This window comes from Papaver somniferum, chromosome 9, assembly GCF_003573695.1.
Source record: "Papaver somniferum cultivar HN1 chromosome 9, ASM357369v1, whole genome shotgun sequence".
Classification (NCBI taxonomy): domain Eukaryota; kingdom Viridiplantae; phylum Streptophyta; class Magnoliopsida; order Ranunculales; family Papaveraceae; genus Papaver; species Papaver somniferum.
In genome coordinates this window covers 124,083,387-124,106,940 of record NC_039366.1, presented here as the reverse complement: position 1 = coordinate 124,106,940, position 23,554 = coordinate 124,083,387, and the positions used below count along the sequence as shown (strand labels likewise).

Genomic DNA, 23,554 nt, shown 5'->3' with positions numbered 1-23,554 from the left:
CTTCAGTTTTCTCGTGCAGTTATACTCCCAAAGATCACGACTAATTTTCACACGAGCGAATATGGGTTCATCCAATCGAAGGCATGCAAAGAACGGGATGGAAGATGAGATAAGGGATTTTTAAAAAAAATATAAAAAATAATCTCTGAATATCTCTACATCCAAACCGCTCAAATAATGGGGTAATATCTATTTCAACAAAAAATAAATGATCTCAGAAATATTCGCAAGCAAGACTAATCGTCAGAATCGTCGTATTCATCGTCATCATCATCATCGTTCATGGAATCCTCTTCAGACTCTTTCTCGGAATCACTGTCCGAACTAGGGAATTTTTCCTCCTCGAGATCACCATATATTTCATCCCGGTGGTCCTCTTCATCACGTTCATCTTGGAGATCAGCCTTAACCAGTCGCTCAATCTCCTTGTGCGGTGGATATGGCTTACTTCTGCGTTCCATTGGCTCCCACACGGGTTCCTCTTCTTCGGCATCTGAGTCTGAGGCTACACCATCAGGACGAGATCCGAGTTTCTCCTCAGCTTCTAGTGTTTTCCGCTGGATTCTACGCCTTTTCTCCCGATAATCAGCTATTATCTCCTCCCTAGCTTTCCTCTTCAAGAGCTCATCACGAGTAACTTTCAGATCATCGAGAGGCATGCTATTTATTATCTCCTTAGCACGTGATTTGGCCGCAGAAATCTTGGAATACTCTTCAGAAGAGCTAGAAGAATAATCATAATCACTGCTGCTGGAAGTCACCATTATCTGGAACCAGAAGCACAAAACTACAGATATGCTAATATCGAATTCACAACAAAAATGGTAACTCTCAACTCTTACCTGTTTACGATTTCACGAACTTAGTGATAATAATGTAAAACTCTGAAAACTTGCTCGTTTCTTCAAACCTGCAAAGACGAGCAAAATTCATCATTCAAAAGTCAAACACCTGATTTTTCACGAAACTATGAACATTTCACATAAACTCTTCATGTGAACGTTCCATGATTTTATACCGCAAACACACATCATAAAATTATAAAATACAATTGTTTATCTCTAACAATTACTCAAAAAATTATTTTAAAAAACAAACAAACTCACGTATGATTATTTTTTTTTTCTTTTACGTTAGTTAATAAGAAAAAAAAACCTTATTTTTGCTCGAATGAGCATTCATCTATGAAACGAGGGTCTTTTCTATTTTCGCAAAGGTCCACATATTCCAAATAAAAATTTGAAAGTTCATAAATAATTTTATCATGAGGTGCATGTTTATTTCCGAAAATCTTAGGATTATTGTTTATTACTTTAACTAGGAACGAATATACGTTTCCTAAAGGTATTGGTGTGAAAGTTCGTGCTTTGAAAAAAAAATTGGATTTTCATGAAAACTCATAAAAAAAAATTTCTATACTGTAACTCAATGATGTCTATTCAAGGATTCATGTATCTCTTTCGTACTAGGAATTATTGCTTGTTTCTTAAACTAGCGAACAAACGAGCATACGTTTTCTAAAATAATTTCTTCATGAAACCTACACATGCATGCATACATAAAATTTTGTTTTGAATAACTCATGGAAAACTCATGAACTCACAGTTAAAAAAAAATCAGACTTACCTGGTAGGCGTAGGCCGTAATTTGGTCGGACGGTGATCGGCAACGGGCGGCGGCGACTGAAGTCCGGCGAAAATCTTTTCCCCTCCTGTTTCTCACGTGAAAGTGGTGAAGAGGGAGAGTGGTCGGTTAATCAAAAAATAATTTTCTTTTAGGGTTACTTCCCTTTTATATCAATTTTATTTCCAAAACCTAATAAAACATGGATTTCCTTTTTTGGGCTTGGGACCGTAAACGCTAAACCGACCAAAACTGGACTTTCAACCGACCAAATCAGCGGTGCTTCATCTATCCGCACTCACGAAATCAGACTCTATCATATTATCAGGGTCCTTATCTGTACATTTGCTCGTACATGACACCATTGGACCAAATCGAGGATTCTGGGAATACCTTTGTACGACCGAGTTCAACCACTGATTTCGTCAACTGAAAATCACCATCTAATGCTTACTGTGGAACATGACTGTTCATCACCAAGCAGGGGACTTAATGTTGATGGTGGATTTTCGATAAAGGTCAAAATCGTAAAATCATGATACTGCATGTTTCTGACACGGCTTCAGCGCATGTGACGATTTGTGTTTTACGAGCCATGATGAATATGTTTCTCGAAAAGCCTCCACTAGCTGAGCATTCGATGCCTCGCATTTCATCATACCCTCTATGTAGAATAACATAATAGGGCGGTTCTCCGTATGATTGAGAACTTAACGCCTTCAGGACGTCGGTGATACTCGTTGTTCCCTGACTACATAGAGAGACCCCCCTCTACATAGAAGAACGATTGGGCGGTTCTCCATAAGATTGAGAGCATTAACTCTTTCAGGACGTCGGTGACACTCATTGTTCCCTGACTATGTAGAGAGACCGTTTATAGATCCAGGCGGTTCTCCATACATGATTGTTGAGAGGGAAAAACGCCTTCAGGACATCGGCAACACTCGTTGTTTCCTGACTATGAACCTTTCAGAACGGGTATGACGTTTTAACTGGCTAATATTCCTTCTGCAATAGATTAATTCTACTGTGACATTCACCACTGAATTCCTAGAAGGTAATCTATTTCATCTCATTATTCCGATTACATGATCAAATCCATGGATGATCACATGGAATGGTAATAGATAATCTTGTTACTCCGATTTCATGATCGAATCCACGTTTGATCTCATGGAATGGTAATAAACAATTTTATTACTTCGATTATGTAGTCGAATCTACGATCCTATAGGATGGTAATACTCATTTTATTATTCCAAATCCATAATCGAATCTACGGCTGATCTTATGTACTGATAATAAATAACTACTCACCTTTATTACTCAGTTTGATGAACCACTCTCTACTAAATTCCATGAATTAGTAATAAATACTCAACAATCGGGCGTCTGGACCATCACTGAGTAAGTCCCAAGAAAATGGTGCAAGTGTACTCAACAATGATGCACGAACAAGCACCCAAATGCACGAACGAGCATTCGAAAATATGGACAAATGATGAATCCTACACAAAACAGGAGAGAGAAAATAACAATATTAAAATAATGAAGAAGCGCCCAGGGACCGGGCCCACCGGCCGGCCGGCCATGCCCTAGCCGTGGCCGGTCCCCATGCTTCTTCCATTATTTTTCCTTATTTTATTATTTTCATGAACTCATGAAAACTCCTTGATTCTAGCAATTTTCCTTGTTTGAGCAAAACTCATGATTTCTCCATATTTTCACGGTTTCATGAAAAATAATAGAAAATAGGGAAAGGTATTGTGGGACCGGGCAACCTAGCCGGCCGGCCATTCCCTAGCCGTGGCCTGTCCCACACCTTACAATCCTTAGTCTTTCATGATTATTATTTTCCTCATCTCATGAAACTCCTCAGTTTGAGCAAAAATCATGGTTTCTTCATATTTTCTCAAATATTGCTCAAACCATGAAAAGGCCAAAAACTCAAATGGTCACATGACCGACTAGGCTATTCACGAAAAATATTAAAATATCATTATTTTAATATTCTCAAAAATTGATGAAACGAGCAAAGTTATACTTTGCTCATTCGAGCAAAATCAAGAATTTCAGTCAAAGATCAAACTCTTCTGAAAATCCAACATATTGCTCAAACGCACACCACAAAATACCGAAACTCTCGGGACTGAGACGCGGACATTGTGGTGACACGGGCATGCTCCCTTGACTGACCAAGGCTTGCAAGGAGTTGGTCCCATACGTTTTCACGATTTTGACCTAATTTGCGCCATTGCTCATATTGGGTTCAAACTCTTTCCAACCACTTGGAGTTCGCTCAAACGGCCATCAGCTGGTCCCACGACCACCAAGGGACGGTCTCATGCCCTCTTGGTCGGTCCACCACTTTTCCATAATTAGGTTTTATCACCTAATGCTCAATCGAGCACTATTTCAATAAATGATGAAACCGACATTTAATCATCATTCTTTCACCAACTGGCCAACTAAGGACCCTGGTGCACGCTCACTCAAGCACTTGGGTGCCACATGGACGTCCATCATCCCATGTGGTCGGTCCCTCCATCACTCATGACCTATTTTCAGCAATTCATCAATTGACGAATAATTGATCAAAAATTAGGGTTTCGAATAAACGCTCCACAAATCATCATTCTGAGCAAGACTCAAACACTAATAAATTTATGTTGATTCAGCAATCAACATCTGTATTAATCATATAATATTTGGTGGTCTACCAATATTTTAATTAATATTTTATTGGGTCACGTTACCAATAAATAACCCGTCGAATTGAGAAATACTTGCTCAGTTACTCGAATATTGATCCAACTATCAATATTCAGTAATTTATCAATATTCGGTAATTCGTTGAATCGAGCAATACTTGCTCAGTTGCTCGAATTTAACAGTTTTTGCTCATACGAGCAATATCAACATAAGAACACATATGTTCAATCCATGAATCACTGAGCATTCGTCACTCATGCTCAATTCAACAAAACTTAGACTCACTGTCTAATCAGTCAACAACTAACTAATTAATACACGTCTGCCTTGCAGATTTCACAAATCATGAGACATCAATCATGTCACATGGGGGGATATCAGGGTTTTGGTCTGGCGGCTTACGGTACGTGGATTCATCCACGATGAGAAATGTGAGTAAGTCGTGCAAACGGTTGAAGGAGTTAGCAAAGTAGTGGGTGGACGGTTAACCAAGTCTCCGCACGACCTGGAACTGGTTTCACCACGATCTTCCATTTTCCCACTCTTTCAATCAAGAAACCGTCACACTTACATGGATCAGTGTGTTTATCATTCTGGCAATATAAATAAGTCTTTGGATCCATGATTGAAACAAGACAAAAATTTTGAGTCATCATTGTCAGAAATTCCATCAATCAACCAGAACTTACTTTGAACTCAACAGTTCACAGAAAACTTGCAGAAATGTTCAACACATCCACAATCCTTGATCATCATTGATCCCACACAATTCTCAGTGTTAGAGCATTGCTCGGTCGAACTCGCATGCGTTGCTATCTCAAGCATGTTTGTCAATGTTAGTGATCAAAACTATAAGTCTTGATTCCTAGTCTACTATAGCTAAGATCTCAGACTAGGATAAAAAGTATAGTTGAGCTCAAGAACTCCATGGCAATCATCATACAAGACGAAGGACTACTCAAGGAACCGGTGGATCTTCATCGAATAAAAGGTATGTGGAGACTTGAACTTATCTATCACTCAAAAGTCTATTTATCTCCTATCTTGAGACAAAAGTCGTTTTGCTATATAGACTTCGATTATACACATTTGCTATTTCGAGCCGAGTTTATCTCGCCTATCTATTTCTCGAAATATATGTTGGTAGCTTTCGCTTTAGCCAAGTTCATATTTACCTAGTGACGAAAGTCATGAAAAGTTTCAATCACTTTGAAAATTGCTTACTTTGACGAAAAATAGTTTGTGAATAACAACTATAGAATATCAACGTCCTCTAAGAATGTTTCAAATGATTGAAATGAGAGTTTAGATAATAATAACCATTGGAGGATATAAACATTGTTGTGGAAACACATATATGTATAAGTTCTTATTCCTTGAACCGAAGTTTGTGAACTTTGTTGATCAAGAGAACCGGAATAGTGGCGTGAGCCAAGTCCGCGAACTGGCGGAAGTTCTCGACCCGAGAAATTCTGTTGGAGTTTGTGAACTCCGTCCGGGAACTTAAGTCCGCGAACCCAGTCCGCGAACTTGAGTAGGTTATATCTAAAAACGATGTTTGTGAACTTATTCTTATATAAACTAAGGAATGCAAATTGCAAACCGTGGCTATATAGTTCATAAACCGATTCGAGTGAATCAAATCGTTTTTGCTTCAATTGTGTCTTGTGTAGTTATATAAGATTTCATTGCAATCAAACAACTCTCTAACTAGTTCATTTGAGTCACTTGAACTAGTTATGGTGAAGAAGAATATGGTTGATATGAAAGTGATCATATGGCTAACCATTTGGTTTACTATTGTTGAACCAACAAATATACAAGTTTGGGTACGGTTACACAAGCCTAGAAACGTGCATTTCATTTGTGTGTAACAAGCTAGTTTTCGATCTAACGGTTGAAAGATATTAGCTTGAATCTAATCAGGTTTTCATCTAACGGTGAATATTGAATGCTTTGTTACCAAGCTAACATTGATTGCTGTTGATACATGAAAATAATTAACCCTAGAAAATGGTTGCCCCTTAACCTATCAAGGCTTCTACACTAAGGAATAAAGAGACTTAGGGACTGGGCCTAACCCATTAAGATGGAAGTCCTAGTTCATACAAGAGCATACTAAGGAAGTTGGGCCTTGGGTGTAAGCCCTTTAGGGTTTGGTGCTAACTTAAGGAGAGGAAATGGCAGTTTAGTAATATATTAATCTTATGAGTGTTTATTCTTAAGAGGGATGTTATAAAAGGAAATGAAGGTACACTTCATGGGATCTTCATTAATTCCCCATTACTTTTACCTATCTACCTTCTCCTTGGGAGTAATTTCTGTGATTAGGGCTAGTTCCTCCTTCCCACATTCTACCTATCAACATTGCGACCACAGCGGGAGGTTCTTAGCCTCTAGTCCAGCATGATACTCCCAAGTGTGAGCCATGAGATGCCAGCGGGTGGAGCACTTCCCAACCCGGACCACGTCACTATGGAAGACATTCAAGGAGAAAGCGATGAAGAGGTACATGTCAGAGCGGTAGTCACTACACCTATCGTACAAGGAGCAGGGGAATCTCAGAGGAAAGAAGAAGCGCCTAAAGAGAGAGCCGCGGCAGAGACCAGCGAGCGAGAAATGTCTGAATTACAATAGGAATTAGACGCATCCATTAAGAAGCAATAGGAGATACGCGGGCGACTGAAGCGAGCAAGAGGACAAATCGCGGGGACAGCTAAAGATGCTAGTACAAAGAACACGGTTCCGAGCATGACAGAGGACGCGATCACCAAATATCTAGAGGAAAACTATCGAGTAACAAAATACAACGCCTATGATTCGTTAGAGCCACCATACTCTATGGAGGTCGCCGATTACTCATATCCTGAAGATTATACATTTTCGAAGTTCAAGACATATGGACGAAAGTGAAACACACGCGAGCATGTGAGCCGCTTCATATTAACAATGAATGTGTATGCTCAAGACGAAATCCTTTGCATGAGGGAGTTCCCTAAGTCACTGATGGACAATGCTTTTACCTGGTACGATAATTTGAACCCCGAAAGTATCAGTTCATGGCCTTCCATGGTACAAATCTTTCTAAAGAAGTTCTATTCCGCCCAAAGAAGAGTCACCGCCATAGATTTGGGAAGGTGTACCCAGCGGGTCGGAGAAGAAATTGGAAAGTTCATCACCCACTTCCGAGATTTCACACTCGAATGTCACGAGGACATCCCAGAAGAGCGCTTGGTGGAAATTTGTATTCGAGGAATGGACGTGATCTTCCAGCTGAATTTAACAAATTTTAAGTTTCAAACTTTCGTAGAAGTGGAAGAGGCCGCAGCTCGGATATCAGACTTCGCGGATGCTGGAGCAAGCGGGCACAGCTGGCAATTACATTCTGTTAATGCAGCGTCAAATGATCAAGGGGGCGATAGAGGTAAAGGAGGAGTTGCTGCTTTTGGCCCTTATCAGGGAGGACAATCAAGTAGGAGAGGTGGAAGAACAGACGGAGGGATACCAAAGCCGCCGCCACTACCATGCAACAGGGAACAGATAGTAGGATTTCTGGAGCAATATGTAGCTAACAAAAAAGAAACTCTTCCACCCATGGTTACGGAACCGACCGCAGCGGATGAAATGCATGAACGGTACTTCCACTATCACAGAAGAGTCCATCATCCGACTACGAAGTGTTTTTCTCTACGCCATATAGTGCAAAGGAAGTGAGCCAGAGGCGATCTAGAAATAAGAGAGCAGAGCATTCAGAAGGATCCGCTCTCTCAGCACCAAGTCATGATGATCTCCCATGAACCTACAAAAGAGGAAACCTGGAGACCATGAGAAGATGAGAAGGAAGAGGAAGCACACGAGGCAACTGAGATGGCCACCTTCTCAGATACGACCGGAGTTGCTAGTAAATTCTCCCAAACAGTTTTAGCCCAGCAATTCTTTGACTCACTTGGTTTTAGCGAGGACAAAATCCGCGAAGCATCCAAAGCTATTGCAGCCATTGAGTCTGGCAAAGTGTACAATCTGTTGCCGCGGGAAGCTATCACCTTCACTGATGAAGATATATGCTATCCAGGAGAGCACCTCCGACCCTTATATCTCACAGCCCATATCAACAAGCAGCCTCTCAAGCGAGCTTTCATAGATGGCGGAGTGTCCCTCAACATGATTTCCTTGCACACATTGGAATCCTTAGGAGTACCAAGAACGTCGATCAAAACACGTGCAACAACTGTAAGGGGATTTGGCGGACAAACCAAGACAACAATGGGAATAGTACATCTGATGATGAAGATCGGACCCATCAGAGCGCTAACTCCTTTTTACGTACTTGAGGATGACACCACGTTTAGAGCTGGCAAACAATCACAAAACCCGCGGGTTCACCCGACCCGACCCGTAAAAATCCGAACCCGGCTCGGCTGGTTTCTAAACAAGCCGGGTTAGGGTTGGAAAAATGTCGGCCCGTACAAAAACGGGTAAACCCGTCCCGTCTCGTGTACCCGCGGGTTCAGACCGTCAACCCGCCATGGGATACTTGTGACGCGTGGCCCCTCCCATCTATACGTGTATGTCTCCAACACCTCCTAGCCCTAGGTATAAAAAGAAAAAAAACTAGATAATTCTCTTGCTCTACTTCAGTTCTCTAACTTCTCTAACTTCTCTTTCTCTAACTTCTCTGAATCCCTTTCTCTACTTCTCTAATTAATAAACCAGAAATGATAATAAACCATTTTCATGTAATGGGTTCTCTAATTTATCATTTTCATGTAATGGGTTCTGCAAATTTTATCAACAACAGTAGATATCTTTAGCTATTGATGGAAAACCTAAAAAATTCACAAAATTTTTCTGTAATTTTGTAAGTTATTGATTCAACAACACATATTTTGAGTTCTTAACGGAAAACCCATGTCTTTTTTATCATCAGAAAATGAAAATTTGTGATGGTATTAGCTTTAATTTGAATTCATATATATGTTACAGGAAGTAGAAATATTTGGTTTTATCTCTAAATTTAAGTTAGGGCAAGAAGAATGAAACATTTAGAATAGTCAAATATGGGTGTTTAACATTATCTTTTAGAGCCTAAGTGCCTTAGACTATAGGTTTTGATTTACTGATTTGCTTTCCATATACTGGATAGTGGATAAAAGAAGAAAAGAAATTTAAATTGGTTCCTGTTTAATTTTGGGGATTTTTGATTTTAGATCTTTCATTTTGGTCTTTAATTTTGGTCTTTGATTTTCATGATGATTTTCATCATAATTTTGGTCCTTTTGACGATTTTGTCTCTGTAGCTCATTATTCTTGAGAGTTGTTTCGTTTGATGCATGCGGAGGAATTGCAATAAACACAGATCTTCTTAAGGAGAGGATGAATCTAACTTGGGACAGCTACAGGATGGTGGGAGATGAATGCGATGGCTGCTGTAAATTTGGAGGAGATCAAAAGAAAAATTCAGTGACTCAGCAATATTTATTTCCAGATCTTCGAGTGCATACTCAACACTTCAGTTATCAAAGGACGATCCAGTGAATTCATACACCACAAACCTACTATATCGATCATCTTTTTATGGTAGCCTCTTCTCTTCTTCAGTCATTACCCCAGCAACCAAGAACCGGATCTGGGAAATACAGTCGTGAAATGAATGATTAATTGTCAGTAGTTAGCGTTACTTTGATATTCTGCAATTCAAACAGATAATATGTCAAATTACATGTTTGCATCTTCTATCTGTGGTTTATTAATGTATTAATTGCTGTAATTTCAACTACATTTTTGGTCACCTGGTTGATTTTAAGAGATGGAAATTGAAATGTTGGAAATTAAAATTTTAAGAGATGAAAATTGAAATGTTGATGATGCCCATTGCCTTTTGAAACTTTTGTTATGATTTTAGTATGTCTGTAACTGTGATAAAATCTGCTTTTTGTTGAGTTCGTGCTGGCATATAAAATGTTTCTTTTAATGCTACAGCGCATTCCTCAAGAACTCCATGTAGGTTGGTAATGGGCGCTCATCTTTTAACATGGCTTGATGATGCTCTAACCCCTCTTCTGGAAAACATTTTGCCTTTCTATGAGATAATTTAGATGGCCTGAATGTGGCCGGAAATAGCCCAGAAATCGATTTCTATCGAGTTGACTCAACAAAAACCAGCTAACCCGTGAGCTCCCGTGAACCCGCAAGCTTTACCCGGGACGGGCACGGGTTGGAGAAATGACCACCCGTGAAGAATTTCAACCCGCAAGCTTAGGCTTGTATTAACCCGTAACCCGCGGGTTGGTCACAAGCCAGCCCCGGCCCGCCCGTTTGCCAGCTTTAACCACGTTCCATGTCTTACTAGGGAGAGGGTGTCTTCTGAACCAAAAAGTGGTGGCATCTACGTATCATCAATGTGTTAAGACTAATATCGGAGGAAGACAATTTCGGATCCCAACCACGAACAATCCGTTTGGTCCAGAAGATGCTTACATGGCAGATGCAGTCTTCTACACACAGCCAGGCGTAGACCAAGGCGAACAAACAAAGTGTTTTATCACCCTCCATAAATGGGAAGAATTCTAGCCGAAGGCAGAAGTAAAAGGAAAAGCCAAATCCATTTTTATCCCGTCAAGGATGGGACCCGCCACGAGGAATAAGCGAGCTATAGTCGAAACAAAGAATACTCAATTCAAACGCTTCTCATGACCAGAGGGCGGACACGTTTACGCTTATAACAATTAGCCGAGGAAGCTTTCAGTCAACAACACGACTGTGCCATGTCATCGGCAGACGAAGAGAACATGATGGAAGCAACCCCACTTGGTGAAGATTGGCGATAAGAAATAGAACCCTTGATTTCGGTAGAGAAAATGATAAAATATTTACCCGAGGAAAAGATAAAGCCAGATCCAACCATGGACGGACTAGAAGAGGTGAACCTCGGCTCAGAGGGAGAACCCCGATGCGTGCGTATCAACAAGCATCTAGAAGAAGAAGAAAAATCACGTTTGATTAAACTGCTCCGCGAGTATAGATATGTATCGCATTCATGCATGACGAAATGCCGGGCCTCGACAACAACCTGATTGCACACAACCTCAATGTCTCACCCGAGTATCAACCTGTCAAACAACGGAGGCGTAACTTTTTTGAGGGGATAGAGTTGGCTATCAAGGAAGAGGTGGAGAAGCTGTTAAAGGCTAACTTCATTAGGCCAATCCGACACCCCACGTTGTTAGCTAACATCGTCCCAGTAGAGAAAAAGAATGGTAAAGTCTGATGATGCGTCGACTATCGAGATCTAAACCGAGCGTGTCCTAAGGATGACTTCCCAGTACCAAATATTGACATGATGGTAAATAATACAAGCGGATATGGTATGTTTTCTTTCATGGACGGATTTGGTGGATACAACCAAATCAAGATGTCGGTGGAGGACGCGCACAAGACGGCCTTCCAGACCCCATACGGAAATTTCTTTTACACAGTCATGCCCTTTAGGTTGAAGAATGCGGGCGCCACTTACCAACGAGTCATGGTAGCAATCTTCCACGACATAATACATCATATCATGGAAGTGTACATTGATGATGTGGTAGTAAAGTCTTGAGCACGAAAGGATCATCTTAACCATCTAAGGCACGTTTTCAACAGATGTAGAAAATACCACTTAAAAATGAATCCTCTCAAATGCGCGTTTGGAGTCACCTCCGGAAAATTTCTAGGGTTTGTTGTCACTGACAAGGGAATAATAATTGATCTGGATAAATTCGGAGCAATAACCACTATGAGATCACCGACAAGTGTAAAAGAGATGCAAACTTTTATTGGAATGGTGTCCTACGTTCGGAGGTTCATTCCGGGCCTGACGCAACTGTTGTGCGCGTTTACACCACTACTGAAGAAGAACAAACCGTTCGAGTGGGGTGACGAGCAAGAGCAAGCCTTCCAGAAGCTCAAGGAGTGTTTGATCAGTGCAAGAGTCTTACGATCCCCTGTCAAAGGTGATCCCCTCTATCTGTATACGGCGTTTACCAACGTGGCGATTGGAGCGTTATTAGCTCAAGACCTTGGCAACGAACAGTTATGCCCAATCCATTATATCAGCAGAGGGTTCAGAGACGCGGAACTCAGATATTCAAGGGCAGAGCAAGCATGTTTAGCGCTCATCTATGCCACGCAAAAGTTATGATCATACCTGCTTGCTCATGAAACCATAGTGGTGGCTACGGCTAATCCAATTGCCTACTTAGCAACAAAACCCGTATTATCCGGCAGAACAGCTCGCTGGCTGCTACAATTATCCGAGTTCGAACTAAAATATCAGTTGTCGAAAGGAGTACGAGGGCAAGCATTTGCGGATTTGTTAGCAGTATTCCCAGGAATAGACATGACAAAGATAAGTGAGGAAATACCTGGAGAGGTAGTTGAACTTGAAGAAGAGGAACGCTGGACAATGTTCTTTGATGGGTCCTCATACGACTCTTATGGAGGAGCGGATAGTCTTCGAAACGCTTAAGAAAGAATTTCTATCATTCGCTTTCAATCTGGACTTCGAATGTAGCAACAATGTGGCGGAGTATGAAGCATTGATCCTCGGATTGCGATTGGCGGAGGAACTCAACCTGGGAGCCATTGATGTCAAGGGGGACTCAAAGCTAGTCACAAACCAAATATCGGGCGACTTTCAGGTGAAAGAAGCACATCTTGCGCCATATCGAGCAGAAGCCCAAGAGTTGACCGCAAGAAGGGGAAACACCGTCGTGGAGCATACATGAAGATCTACTAATAAACAGGCGGACTCTATGGCTACGCTAGCGTCTAAGATACAATTAAACGAATCTGATGAAGGCACTATAGTGGTAAAAAGGAGAGTAGTGCCCAACACATGGAAAGAGTACGCCACATTCGAGCTAAAAGATGATTGGAGAACAACATATATGGAGGATCTGACTAGAGGAGCGGATGATCAAGTATTGCCCGTCAAAGTACTAAAGCAATTTGTTTTAATACGAGGAACATCATACTTTCGAAAATCTGGAGGCGCTTTATCACGGTGCGTAGCAAAATCAGAGGCACTGGAAATACTGAATCACGTCCATGAGGAGTCATGCGGACAGACATGAGGAATCCCGTTATATCGACGGTTGCAAAGGATGGGCGTGTACTGGCCAAGCATGGCAGTTCAAGAAGCTCTGATCCAAGACAAATGCGACGACTGCCAAGCACCTCCGCAATAGACAGAAATATGCAATGCAGAGATAGTGGACTAGAGACAACCCTACATGGACTTCATCCAGCATGAGCGCCTGCCATCAAACATACGGGAGGCGTTAAAAATTCAAAGGAAGTCCGTCCAGTTCCTCATAAGTGAAGGCGTCCTTTACAGGAAAATTTTCGGCGACAAGGTATTACATTGTTTATCACAAGAAGAGGCGAAAACAGTCATGGCTGCAACCCACGATGGCGAGCACCAGGGTATGCGGAAGCTCTTTCTGCAGCTACACGAAGCAGGATATTACTGGCCTACAATGGATTTCGACACCGCCGAACACGTAATGAGATGTCAGCAATGTCAAAATCACGGATCACTGATCCATACCCCACATACTTGGTTGCACAGCGTCGTCACCTCATGGCCTTTCCATAGCTGGGGACTCGACGTCATTGGGCAGATAAATCCAACCTCGTCCGGACGTCACAAGTATATCATCATCGCGACTGAATATTCTACCAAATGGGTTGAAGCTATACCACTCTGAGACTACTCAGGCGCAACAATTGCCGCGTTCATCAAAGAGCACATCATCTGTCGATTCGGGGCACCTATGATCATACGCTCGGATAATGACACTTCTTTCGTTAATCAAACAGTCATAGATTTGTTGGAACAGTATGGGATCAAGTTCCACACTTCGACTGTCTACTACCCGCAAGGGAACGGACAGGCTGAGGCTACCAACAAAACGTTATTAAGAATATTAAGCCGGGCGGTATATGATCATCACAGGAGATGACACGAACAGCTACCACTTGCACTTTTGGCGTATCATATCTCCAGAAGAAGTTCCACAGGCGCATCCCCTTATTCCCTAGTGTATGGAGAGGATGCGATCCTACCAGCAGAAATTGCATACCATCTGCGCGCGTGGCTATGGAAAGTATCACTACTCCGGATGATGTCAGTCGGTTTGCACACTTGGATACCTTAGAAGAACGACGATCCAGAGCTGACAGCGAGATACTATAATCAAAAGGTGAAAGAACGAGCCTTCAGCATAAATGATGTAGTGATGAAAATCGCACCACAAGTCCAACGCAATGAGAAAGCAGGTAAATTTGCTGCTAACTGGCAGGGTCCCTACATGATAAGTGAGGCAGCAGAAAGCGGATATTATTACCTAAACCGGATGAATGGCTCCCGCATCAATACCCCTATCAATGGCAAATGGCTCAAAACTTACTGTGCTTGAACGATCTAATGTACGCCGAATGGCTGAAAATAATAAATATTATCTATATTATACAACGCTATGAGTGATGATATACCCCGATTAAACATGATTAATAGTCCAAGAAAGGGCTAGGCTCCGTGCATGGCTTTAGATGAAGTGCACCAATAGTCCAAGAAACGGCTAGGATCCGTGCATGGCTTTAGATGAAATGCACCAATAGTCCAAGAAAGGGATAGGCTCCGTGCATGGCTTTAGATGAAGTGCACCAATAGTCCAAGAAAGGGATAGGCCCCGTGCATGGATTTAGATGAAATGCACAAATAGTCCAAGAAAGGGCTAGGATCCGTGCATGGATTTAGATGAAGTGCACCAATAGTCCAAGAAAGGGCTAGGCTCCATGCATGGCTTTAGATGAAGTGCACCAATAGTCCAAGAAAGGGTTAGGCTCCGTGCAGGGCTTTAGATGAAGTGCACCAATAGTCCAAGAAAGGGTTAAGCTCCGTGCATGGCTTTAGATGAAGTTCACCAATAGTCCGAGAAAGGGCTAGGCTCCGTACACGGCTTTAGATGAAGTGCGCCAATAGTCCAAGAAAGGGCTAGGCTCAGTGCATGACTTGAAACGAAGTGCATTAATAGTCCAAGAAAGGACTAAGTCCGCGCATGATCTAGATAAAACGCGCCAATGGTCCAAGAAAGGACCAAAGATCCGCCCACAACTCGATGAGATGTGCGGACAAACACATTAAAAGACATGATAAAATTGACAAGCCAATCAAGTAGAATATGCAAAATTCATTGATTGAGACAACAAAACAGCACATAATTTTATAATAAGAACTTTCATAAAAGAAAAGCTTCCACACGCCCAAGACAAGGAAAGCGTAAAAGGGGGGGGGGGGGGAACGCAGTAAAATAAGTTAAAGAAACAAAGAAAGAACTGAGTCCGCGCGCCTCAATCGAACGCGGGCAATAGCCAGGCTATCTTCCATGTGTTCCATCCGACCACGAGCATCTATAAATGTCTCAAGAGCCTCATCAGCGTCCATCACATTTCTTATCGAGGGGTTAATCCGACTGGTGCTCAGTCGGTCCGTGTAAAGATCCATAGCTTGAAAATATTGCACTTGGCTGACCCCAAACACCCCCTCGCACTCTTGGACAAGTCGAGCGTTGCCAGTGACAATAGCCTGTAATAATTCTACCTTTCGTTGCCTTAGAGACAAACGTAACTCATTCACTGACTCTTCCATTAAAACTTGAACAAGAACAAGACCATAATCTTTGTTTACAAAACTAAGTTATATACCAAAAAAGGGGGGCGGGATAACTTTCAAGTCGACTCACCAGCAATTAACGTACGGCAATGAGAAATTTCTTGGTCCACATCTTGCATCATCACAAGCGCCTCTTCACTCTGAGTGGTGGCTACAGCTAAAGCTACTCGAAGATCTCCCAGCACTTGCTCCACCTCGAATAAAATCCGCTCAGATGCGTTACCTTGATGAGCTATTTGGGAAGTCTCCTCTTGCTCCTCCAGCGCTCTGCGAGAATTCCCTTGTACAACTAACCTATGAGTCCGCAAAGCTCTCAATTCACTCCTCAACACCAACAGTCGTGTCAGTTCCACTGGCTTAAACAAAGGATGCATCAAGGCACGTATCATACATAAAGACAAAGCATAACCATGCATGCGGCGACTGGGAAGATGAGCAGTGTCAGCATTATAATCCGCAATATCCTGATCAATGTCTAACAGAGTAAGATTTATGTCTCGTAATAACTGATCAGCTGCATGCCGGGCGGAAGCAGCATCATCCAAGGACTCTGCACTTTGAAAGAGACTGGTCCGGACGACTGAATTTCCCGATCTTTTAAAAATGCCTCATATCGCTGGACAAACTGAGCGCGTGCCTCCGCACGACCCGCCAGCCTCCTCTCTCTGATTAGTTCTATCTCAGCTCTCACAATCCGTAAGCGGCCCAGTTCAGAACCTCTCCTAAAAAGGGATATCAATACCGGCGCAGAAACTAGAGCTAACACATAACCATGTAAGCGCTCAGCCATATGAAACTTAGTGAAAATATAATAAGCAGAATTAGAAAATAAAACATCATACCAACACTAAAAGTCTATTTATAAGAAATTTGTACACTGATGCATTTATTATTACTTCATCACTAACGTCATAACTACCCAAAAAAAAAGGGGAAGATAATATTTATATAACTCGAAAAAAGGGGACTCCTTAAGATAACGAAGAAGAGCCGGCAACAAGAGAACGGCAGTGGGAAATGTCTTCATCCAAGTCTTGCATCATCAACTGAGCTTAAGATACTCCCGCTCCAATCCTTCAATCTCACGAGGCAGAGTGGTCCGCGCATTATGACTAGCCTTTGCTGAGTCCAGCAACTCCTTGAGCCATTTGATGGGGAAATGAAGAGCCAGCAGGGTCTGGAGGTTAGCCTCCCATTTCCTCAGAATAGCTGGATCAACTGGAGTCTCCTCCGCCAAAGAAAGCCCCTCTGCTATGACAAGCAAGTCCTCGGTAGCTACGATCAAGGAATTAACATGCATCTCTTCATGGATGCACATATGACCAAACCTCTCCAATATGCGTCGGTAAGTGGTTGCTTTAGCAGAAGGAACCCAAAATCCGTGCACTAGAACGTAACGGTTGTTTACACCAGCTTCCGCTGGAGACACAACGCGAGGATAAAGAAATTTGGGATCCTCCGGAATAGCCATCAGTTCAGCGTCCGCGTTCACACTTTGAGAAATCTTGGGGGTTGATTTATGCCGCTTGCCATTGGCACTGCCAAACTCATGTTGATTTGAACCGCTTCCTTTCCCTTTAGCACCGTCGCGTTTTCCCATGACCTGAAAGGAAAAAGGGAAGTACTAAGAGAAATTTTTTAGGTGAGATACCTTAGCACAACAAAAGGAACCCGAAATACACACAAACCTGATCGGAAGGAGGAAGAGAATCAATAGGAGAGTGAACTGATCGGCGAGAAGAAGAAGACGAACTCGACACAGCCGACTCTGAATGAACTGAGGGTAAGAGGAACCGAAAGCAAAGAGAAAAAAAAATAATCACTCAAAATATGGGAGTAAGGACGATATATAGATTACCAAACACATTAAATAATCTCAATGGAAACATTTTAACCGACACGTGTTGATATGTTAGATTTAAATAATCATGAGCACAGTACACTCACGAGACTTAGGAAGGGAAGAACTCTGACCCTGGGCGCCGCTTTTAAGACCACTACCCTCTTGAGAATAATCATTAATAGAACGGTCCGATTCTGATTCATTCCCCTCACCTAACATATCGGAAGGAGTATGAAGAGGATGGTTGGGGTCTTTAATCGTCCGAACAATTAAAGGACGAGTAGAGTGAAGAGTCATACGAGGGGAAGTACTTCAGGGCCGCTTTGGCTAACAGACCGACCAAGCTGACGCTCCACATGCTCAATAAAAGTACCGGCGGATGATGACCTCACTTTTAGAGACTGTGCGGACAACGAAGGAGAAACATTAGCAGTCCGGATAGAAGGCAATCGCGGATTGGGTAGCACACCAGCATCTCGTCTCATCTTCTTAGCAAGCCGATCGTCCCTCTACTCTTCAATGGGAAGGTTAACATACTTTTCAAACATGAGGCCTCTAGGTTTGCAGCCGATAGGCCGAGAATTCTAAAATATGTGGCGAATCAAAATAACTAAGCAAGAGACTTGAAAAGGAATAACATAATAAAGAAAAGGAAATACCTTAGCAGGAGGAGGAGACACAGTCGAAGGAACTTGCAAAGGCTTCATAGGAGGAACGCGCCTCCTTTTCTTAAAGCCAGATGGAGGAAGAGCGTTACCCTTCCCATCTTCTCGAAAAGGCTCATCAACAGGATCCCAACTAGTAGAACAGGAAAGGCGACCCTTGTTGCTGGAAGACAACTTATACTTTCTAGTGACCTCAGCATTCAATTTCACTCGACCTGAAGCATGCATCTCCCTGAAGTCCTTCTCAGTTAAGGGTCGGGGAGCGTAATGCACTTTAATGAGCAATTTAAGCACATTCCGATTGACACTATTGCGATACGCAAGCCATTCCTTGGTAACATGGACTGGACGGCGGGGTTGAGGGTAACTAAGATCGAAAAAGGATTGGCGATCACTCATACGAAGCCCACTCTTGAAAATAAAACGATCGAAACTCCTCCGGACTTCCATGTACTCATCCATAGAAGAAGTAAGAAAAGCCTTGAAAGGAACCCCCTGATCAAAGCCTAGCTGCCGCGCGATGCGAACCGTGTTGTATGATTCAGAAAAAAACCTCCCACCATAAAAACCAGGAAGACGCCCGGGCAAAACAGAAACAAGCATATCAAATTCATCCGCCGAAGGAATTTCCGCCGAAGAAATCCTTCTTGGGGCTTGACTAACAAAGTTGTAATGAAGGGAACCAGTGCGACCGTCATGGTATGTAAGGGGGTTAAACTCCACGCCGTTATCCATGAACTCCTTAAGCTTCTCCTTAGGATTATGACCCTTCTTATTATAAAGAGCCATCCGGGGATGACACTCGGGATTTGTCACCAAACGCTTGGAACCATCCTTTCGAGTGATTTTCTCTTGCCGAGAAAGGGACAAGGGATTCAGATGAGAAGGCATATATTTTGGGAAGCGCTCCCAAGTCCACGCTTGAATGAAGTTGGCAGGAAGAAAATTCTCAACCGTGTGAGACCCATCCGCGCGAAGAATATCACGAAACAGTAGGTCTAGATGATGATACAGACCACCCAAAAACATAGGGGAAAGCGGGAAAGACACACCATGAGACATCAACACCACCATAGAAATCAACTCGTTCTTATTAGTGTCCCGGGGACTGTACTCAAAGACATCATGACAAAGCCAAAAGAGCAGAAAAACAGCCAATTCTGCCCTGTCCGTCTCCCCTTCTTGAGGCGGAACACCCTTGCCCGGGCCAGATTGCAAAGGAGCCCAGTATTTGATCCAACATGAGAAGGAAGCCTGACGATGTCCAGGCTTCTGCTTTTGGCCACCTTTCACCTCTTTCACATCATCATCCCCATCAGCGGGAGATGGATTTTGTCGAGCGGCTTTCATGGAAGATTCCATGAGATTTGAAGAAGGTGAAATGTTCGCGGGAGAGTCATGAGGGGCTGACGCGGTAACCTTACCTTTTCCCTTATCCTCCGGGGTGCCTGCCTCGTCCGGAGTTTCAGTCTTGAGCTCGTCAGGTAGTTGATAAGACATGTAGTTCGTTTTGGCCTTGATTAAGCGGTCCTGAAGAGCCCTATCCTCATCATCCATGGATTTGTAGAGACAACAGCTGTCGTAAACTACGGTGCCATGGACTGGCAGACCATTAAACGCCATTACATCCTCTAAAACAATAGTCGCTTCCCCCCAACAAAACAGAAATGTGTGAGGGTCAATACCCCAACGCGCATATAACGGATTGATGCTGTCATAATCTCTCCGGACATCCCTGAACTTGGAGGATTCCAAAGCCGCCTCTATACCTAAATAACGAATGACATCCGCGTTGTCTGGATTCGAGCGGATGTAGTCAATCCATGGCTCCCAAGAATCGTGCGACTCAGCGGTTGAACGATGGTCAATTGTAGGGAAAGTATAATCTCCCATGTGAACTGCCAAGCGAGGAGAATCTTCGAAAGAAGGCACGAAAGGTGAGTCATCCTGGGGGAGGATAATCCATTCTGCAGACCAGGACGGAGGAAATTGATGAGGATTAAGTATACTCGCAACCCAAATATCGTCGGATGGAAAGAGGACAACGCCATCATCTCCAGCGGGAGGTCGGATTTTATCTTTAAGAGTCAGATTATATACAAATTCCTCTAACGTGTGTGACTCGAGCCTGGGAGGAGAGTCACGAGCAGGTGATTCGTTAGACATGCTGGACAACGGAGGGTCAAGAGATAGAAAAGGAGATGGTAAAAGATGAGAATTCTGAGGCGATATCCCCTCTATTTATAGGAGGGTAAAAGGAGGAGCGTTTACTGGATATCTTAGTAACCTTCGTCTCCCAAGAGTCACAAACTTAAACTGTCCATAACTTCCTTTCGCAATCATAACTCACACATGTGACTGTTGACATGGTCTGTGACCAGTCAAACAGTCAGGGGACTAATGTTGATACACGAAAATAATTAACCCCAGAAAATGGTTGCCCCTTAACCTATCAAGGCTTCTACACTAAGGAATAAAGAGACTTGGGGACTAGGCCTAACCCATTAAGATGGAAGTCCTAGTTCATACAAGAGCATACTAAGGAAGTTGGGCCTTGGGTGAAAGCACTTTAGGGTTTGGTGCTAACTTAAGGAGAGGGAAACGGCAGTTTAGTAATATATTAATCTTATGAGTGTTTATTCTTAAGAGGGATGTTATAAAAGGAAATGAAGGTACACTTCATGGGATCATCATTAATTCCCCATTACTTCTACCTATCTACCGCCTTGGGAGTACTTTCTGTGATTAGGGTTGGTTCCTCCTTCCCACATTGTACCTATCAACAATTGCAAACCCTGATTTGAAAGACTATATAAGGGAGAACTCTAGCAACTTGGAAACCTAATCCCCACACCTTTTGTGTGATACTAGTTGTGCTAATATAGAGTCGTTTCTCCTTTAACCCTTGGTTTCTTCTTTTAAACCAGGTTAACGACTTAAAGACTTCATTGGGATTGTGAAGCCAGACCGATACTACTTTCTTGTAGTTGTGTGATCCGATCTTGCTGTTTCTATCGTACGAGTACAATTGTAATAATTGGCTTGAGATTGATATCTCCGATAGGCAAGATATAAAAGAAATCACAAACACTTCGTCTCATCGTTTGTGATTCCGCAATATCTTTTTTCGCTGCGTCGATTTAGATTATTGTGAGGTGATTGATAATACTAGGTTGTTCTTCGGGAATATAAGTACGGTTTATCAATTGGTTCATGTTCACCTTGATTTATCAAAATACGGAACAAAAATCGTAGGTATATTCGTGGGAGACGGATTTATCTATTACCATAAACTTTTCTGTGTGATACATATTTTTTTATTAACGTCCTCGACTTTGGGTCGTAGCAACTCTTAGTTGTGGGTGAGATAATCTGAGGGAATCAAGTACGTAGCATCCTGCTGGGATCAGAGACGTATGAGCATAACTGTACCTTGGATTAGTGTGAGATTGATTGGGGTTCAACTACAGTCCAGACCGAAGTTAAATTGGAGTAGGCTAGTGTCTGTAGCGGTTTAATACAGTGTGTGTTCAATCCGGACTAGGTACCGGGGTTTTCTGCATTTGCGGTTTCCTCGTTAACAAAATTATGGTGTTTGTGTTATTTCTTTTCCGCATTATATTTTGTTATATAATTGAAATATCACAGGTTGTGCGTTGTTCAATCAATTAGAATATCCGACCTTTTGGTTGTTGATTTAAATTGATTGACACTTGGATATTGGTCTTTGGTACCATCCAAGTTATCTCTCTAGTATTTACAAAGACTCGTAGATTTTTATTTTCTTGAGTATATATCAAATCGAGAGATAGAGATATAAACTCTTGGATTTACTTTTTTATCTAGATTGAGTTGACTGTCTAGTTGATTCTCTAGAAAATATATTGGAGCTTTTCCATACAGATTGTTAAGCGAAATATTGGGTGTGGTTGTTGTACCCCCACTTTTTCACTCAGCTTCCCTCCTTCAGATCAACCCATCTCCCTCTTTGTGACCGAATTGACTATGGAACCGCCATTGACTTGGTTTAGGCCGGAGTCCTACATATTGATCTCTCGAATCTAAGAACTCCCTTTGCAGTGCATCTGTGTGAGATTGAACAGTTTGCTCGGTTGAGGAGTCTCGACAACACGTCCGTCTCTTCAATTCCCTAAAAAACCAGCAAATCTTTTTCCCCATCTACAGATTGGCGACCACAGTGGGAGATTAATCTCTCGGTTCCAATCCCACATTTTCACAAAATGGTTGGTCTTAGGTCTAACTCAACTACTTAAAATTCCAGTCAGAATCTTTCGAATGGAACTGTTCCTCCTTCCAACACTCCATCTAATGAAACAGTCTACGCGGAAGTTCTGACCTTGATCGAATTAGCACGAGTACAGGAGATTCATACAAGGAACATGGACCTGATGAAAGAGACGTTGAACAACATATTGAATTTCCTCGTCAGACTGACATCGGATTTGAGCGGCGCCTCTGCTCAAGAAATTCCGACGCTGATGACTAATCTCTCAACTGATGATCATCCTCAAGCCAACAACTTCACCACTTATGAAAAGCCGGTGAAACAGGAGGTCACACATTTAATCGAGAATCTATGTGAACTCCTACATTCTCTAGAGATTGGCGTACGAACACGTTTGCCGCACTCAGCAAAATATCGTCTGACGCGCGAATAGTTCCATCATCTCTAGTGGTTGAACAAGTGTCCATAGTGTCTGAGCCTTTGATCAACAACATCACCTTCACTGAGGAAGACCGAATGGAGGAGGAAGGACATAACCGAGCCCTGTTCGTAACTGCTTCTATTAAGGATTCCGAATTCAGGAGAGTTCTCATAGAGTCAGGCGCTTCTACAAATCTCATCACCATGAAGACTCTCAAGGAGGCCAAAGTTTCGCAAAGCAAGATCGTTTATCATCCCATATTAATGACGGGTTTTGAAGGAAGCCAAAGTCACACATACGGGTATGTCTATGTGGATCTGAAAGTAGG

The 23,554-nt window shown here is 42.4% G+C and overlaps 1 protein-coding gene across 1 annotated transcript; it reads right to left on the bottom strand.

Moving 5' to 3' along the window:
* Window positions 1–236: 236 nt before the first annotated feature.
* Window positions 237–764, bottom strand: LOC113312531 (nucleolar transcription factor 1-like). Its single transcript, XM_026561279.1, has one exon. The coding sequence runs from the start codon at window positions 762–764 to the stop codon at window positions 237–239; it is 528 nt and encodes a 175-aa protein (XP_026417064.1).
* Window positions 765–23,554: the final 22,790 nt, after the last annotated feature.

What these genes read in the sequence shown, in the direction of transcription:
- LOC113312531 (XM_026561279.1), bottom strand. Translation starts at nt 764, where the DNA reads ATGGTGACTTCCAGCAGCAGTGATTATGATTATTCTTCTAGCTCTTCT.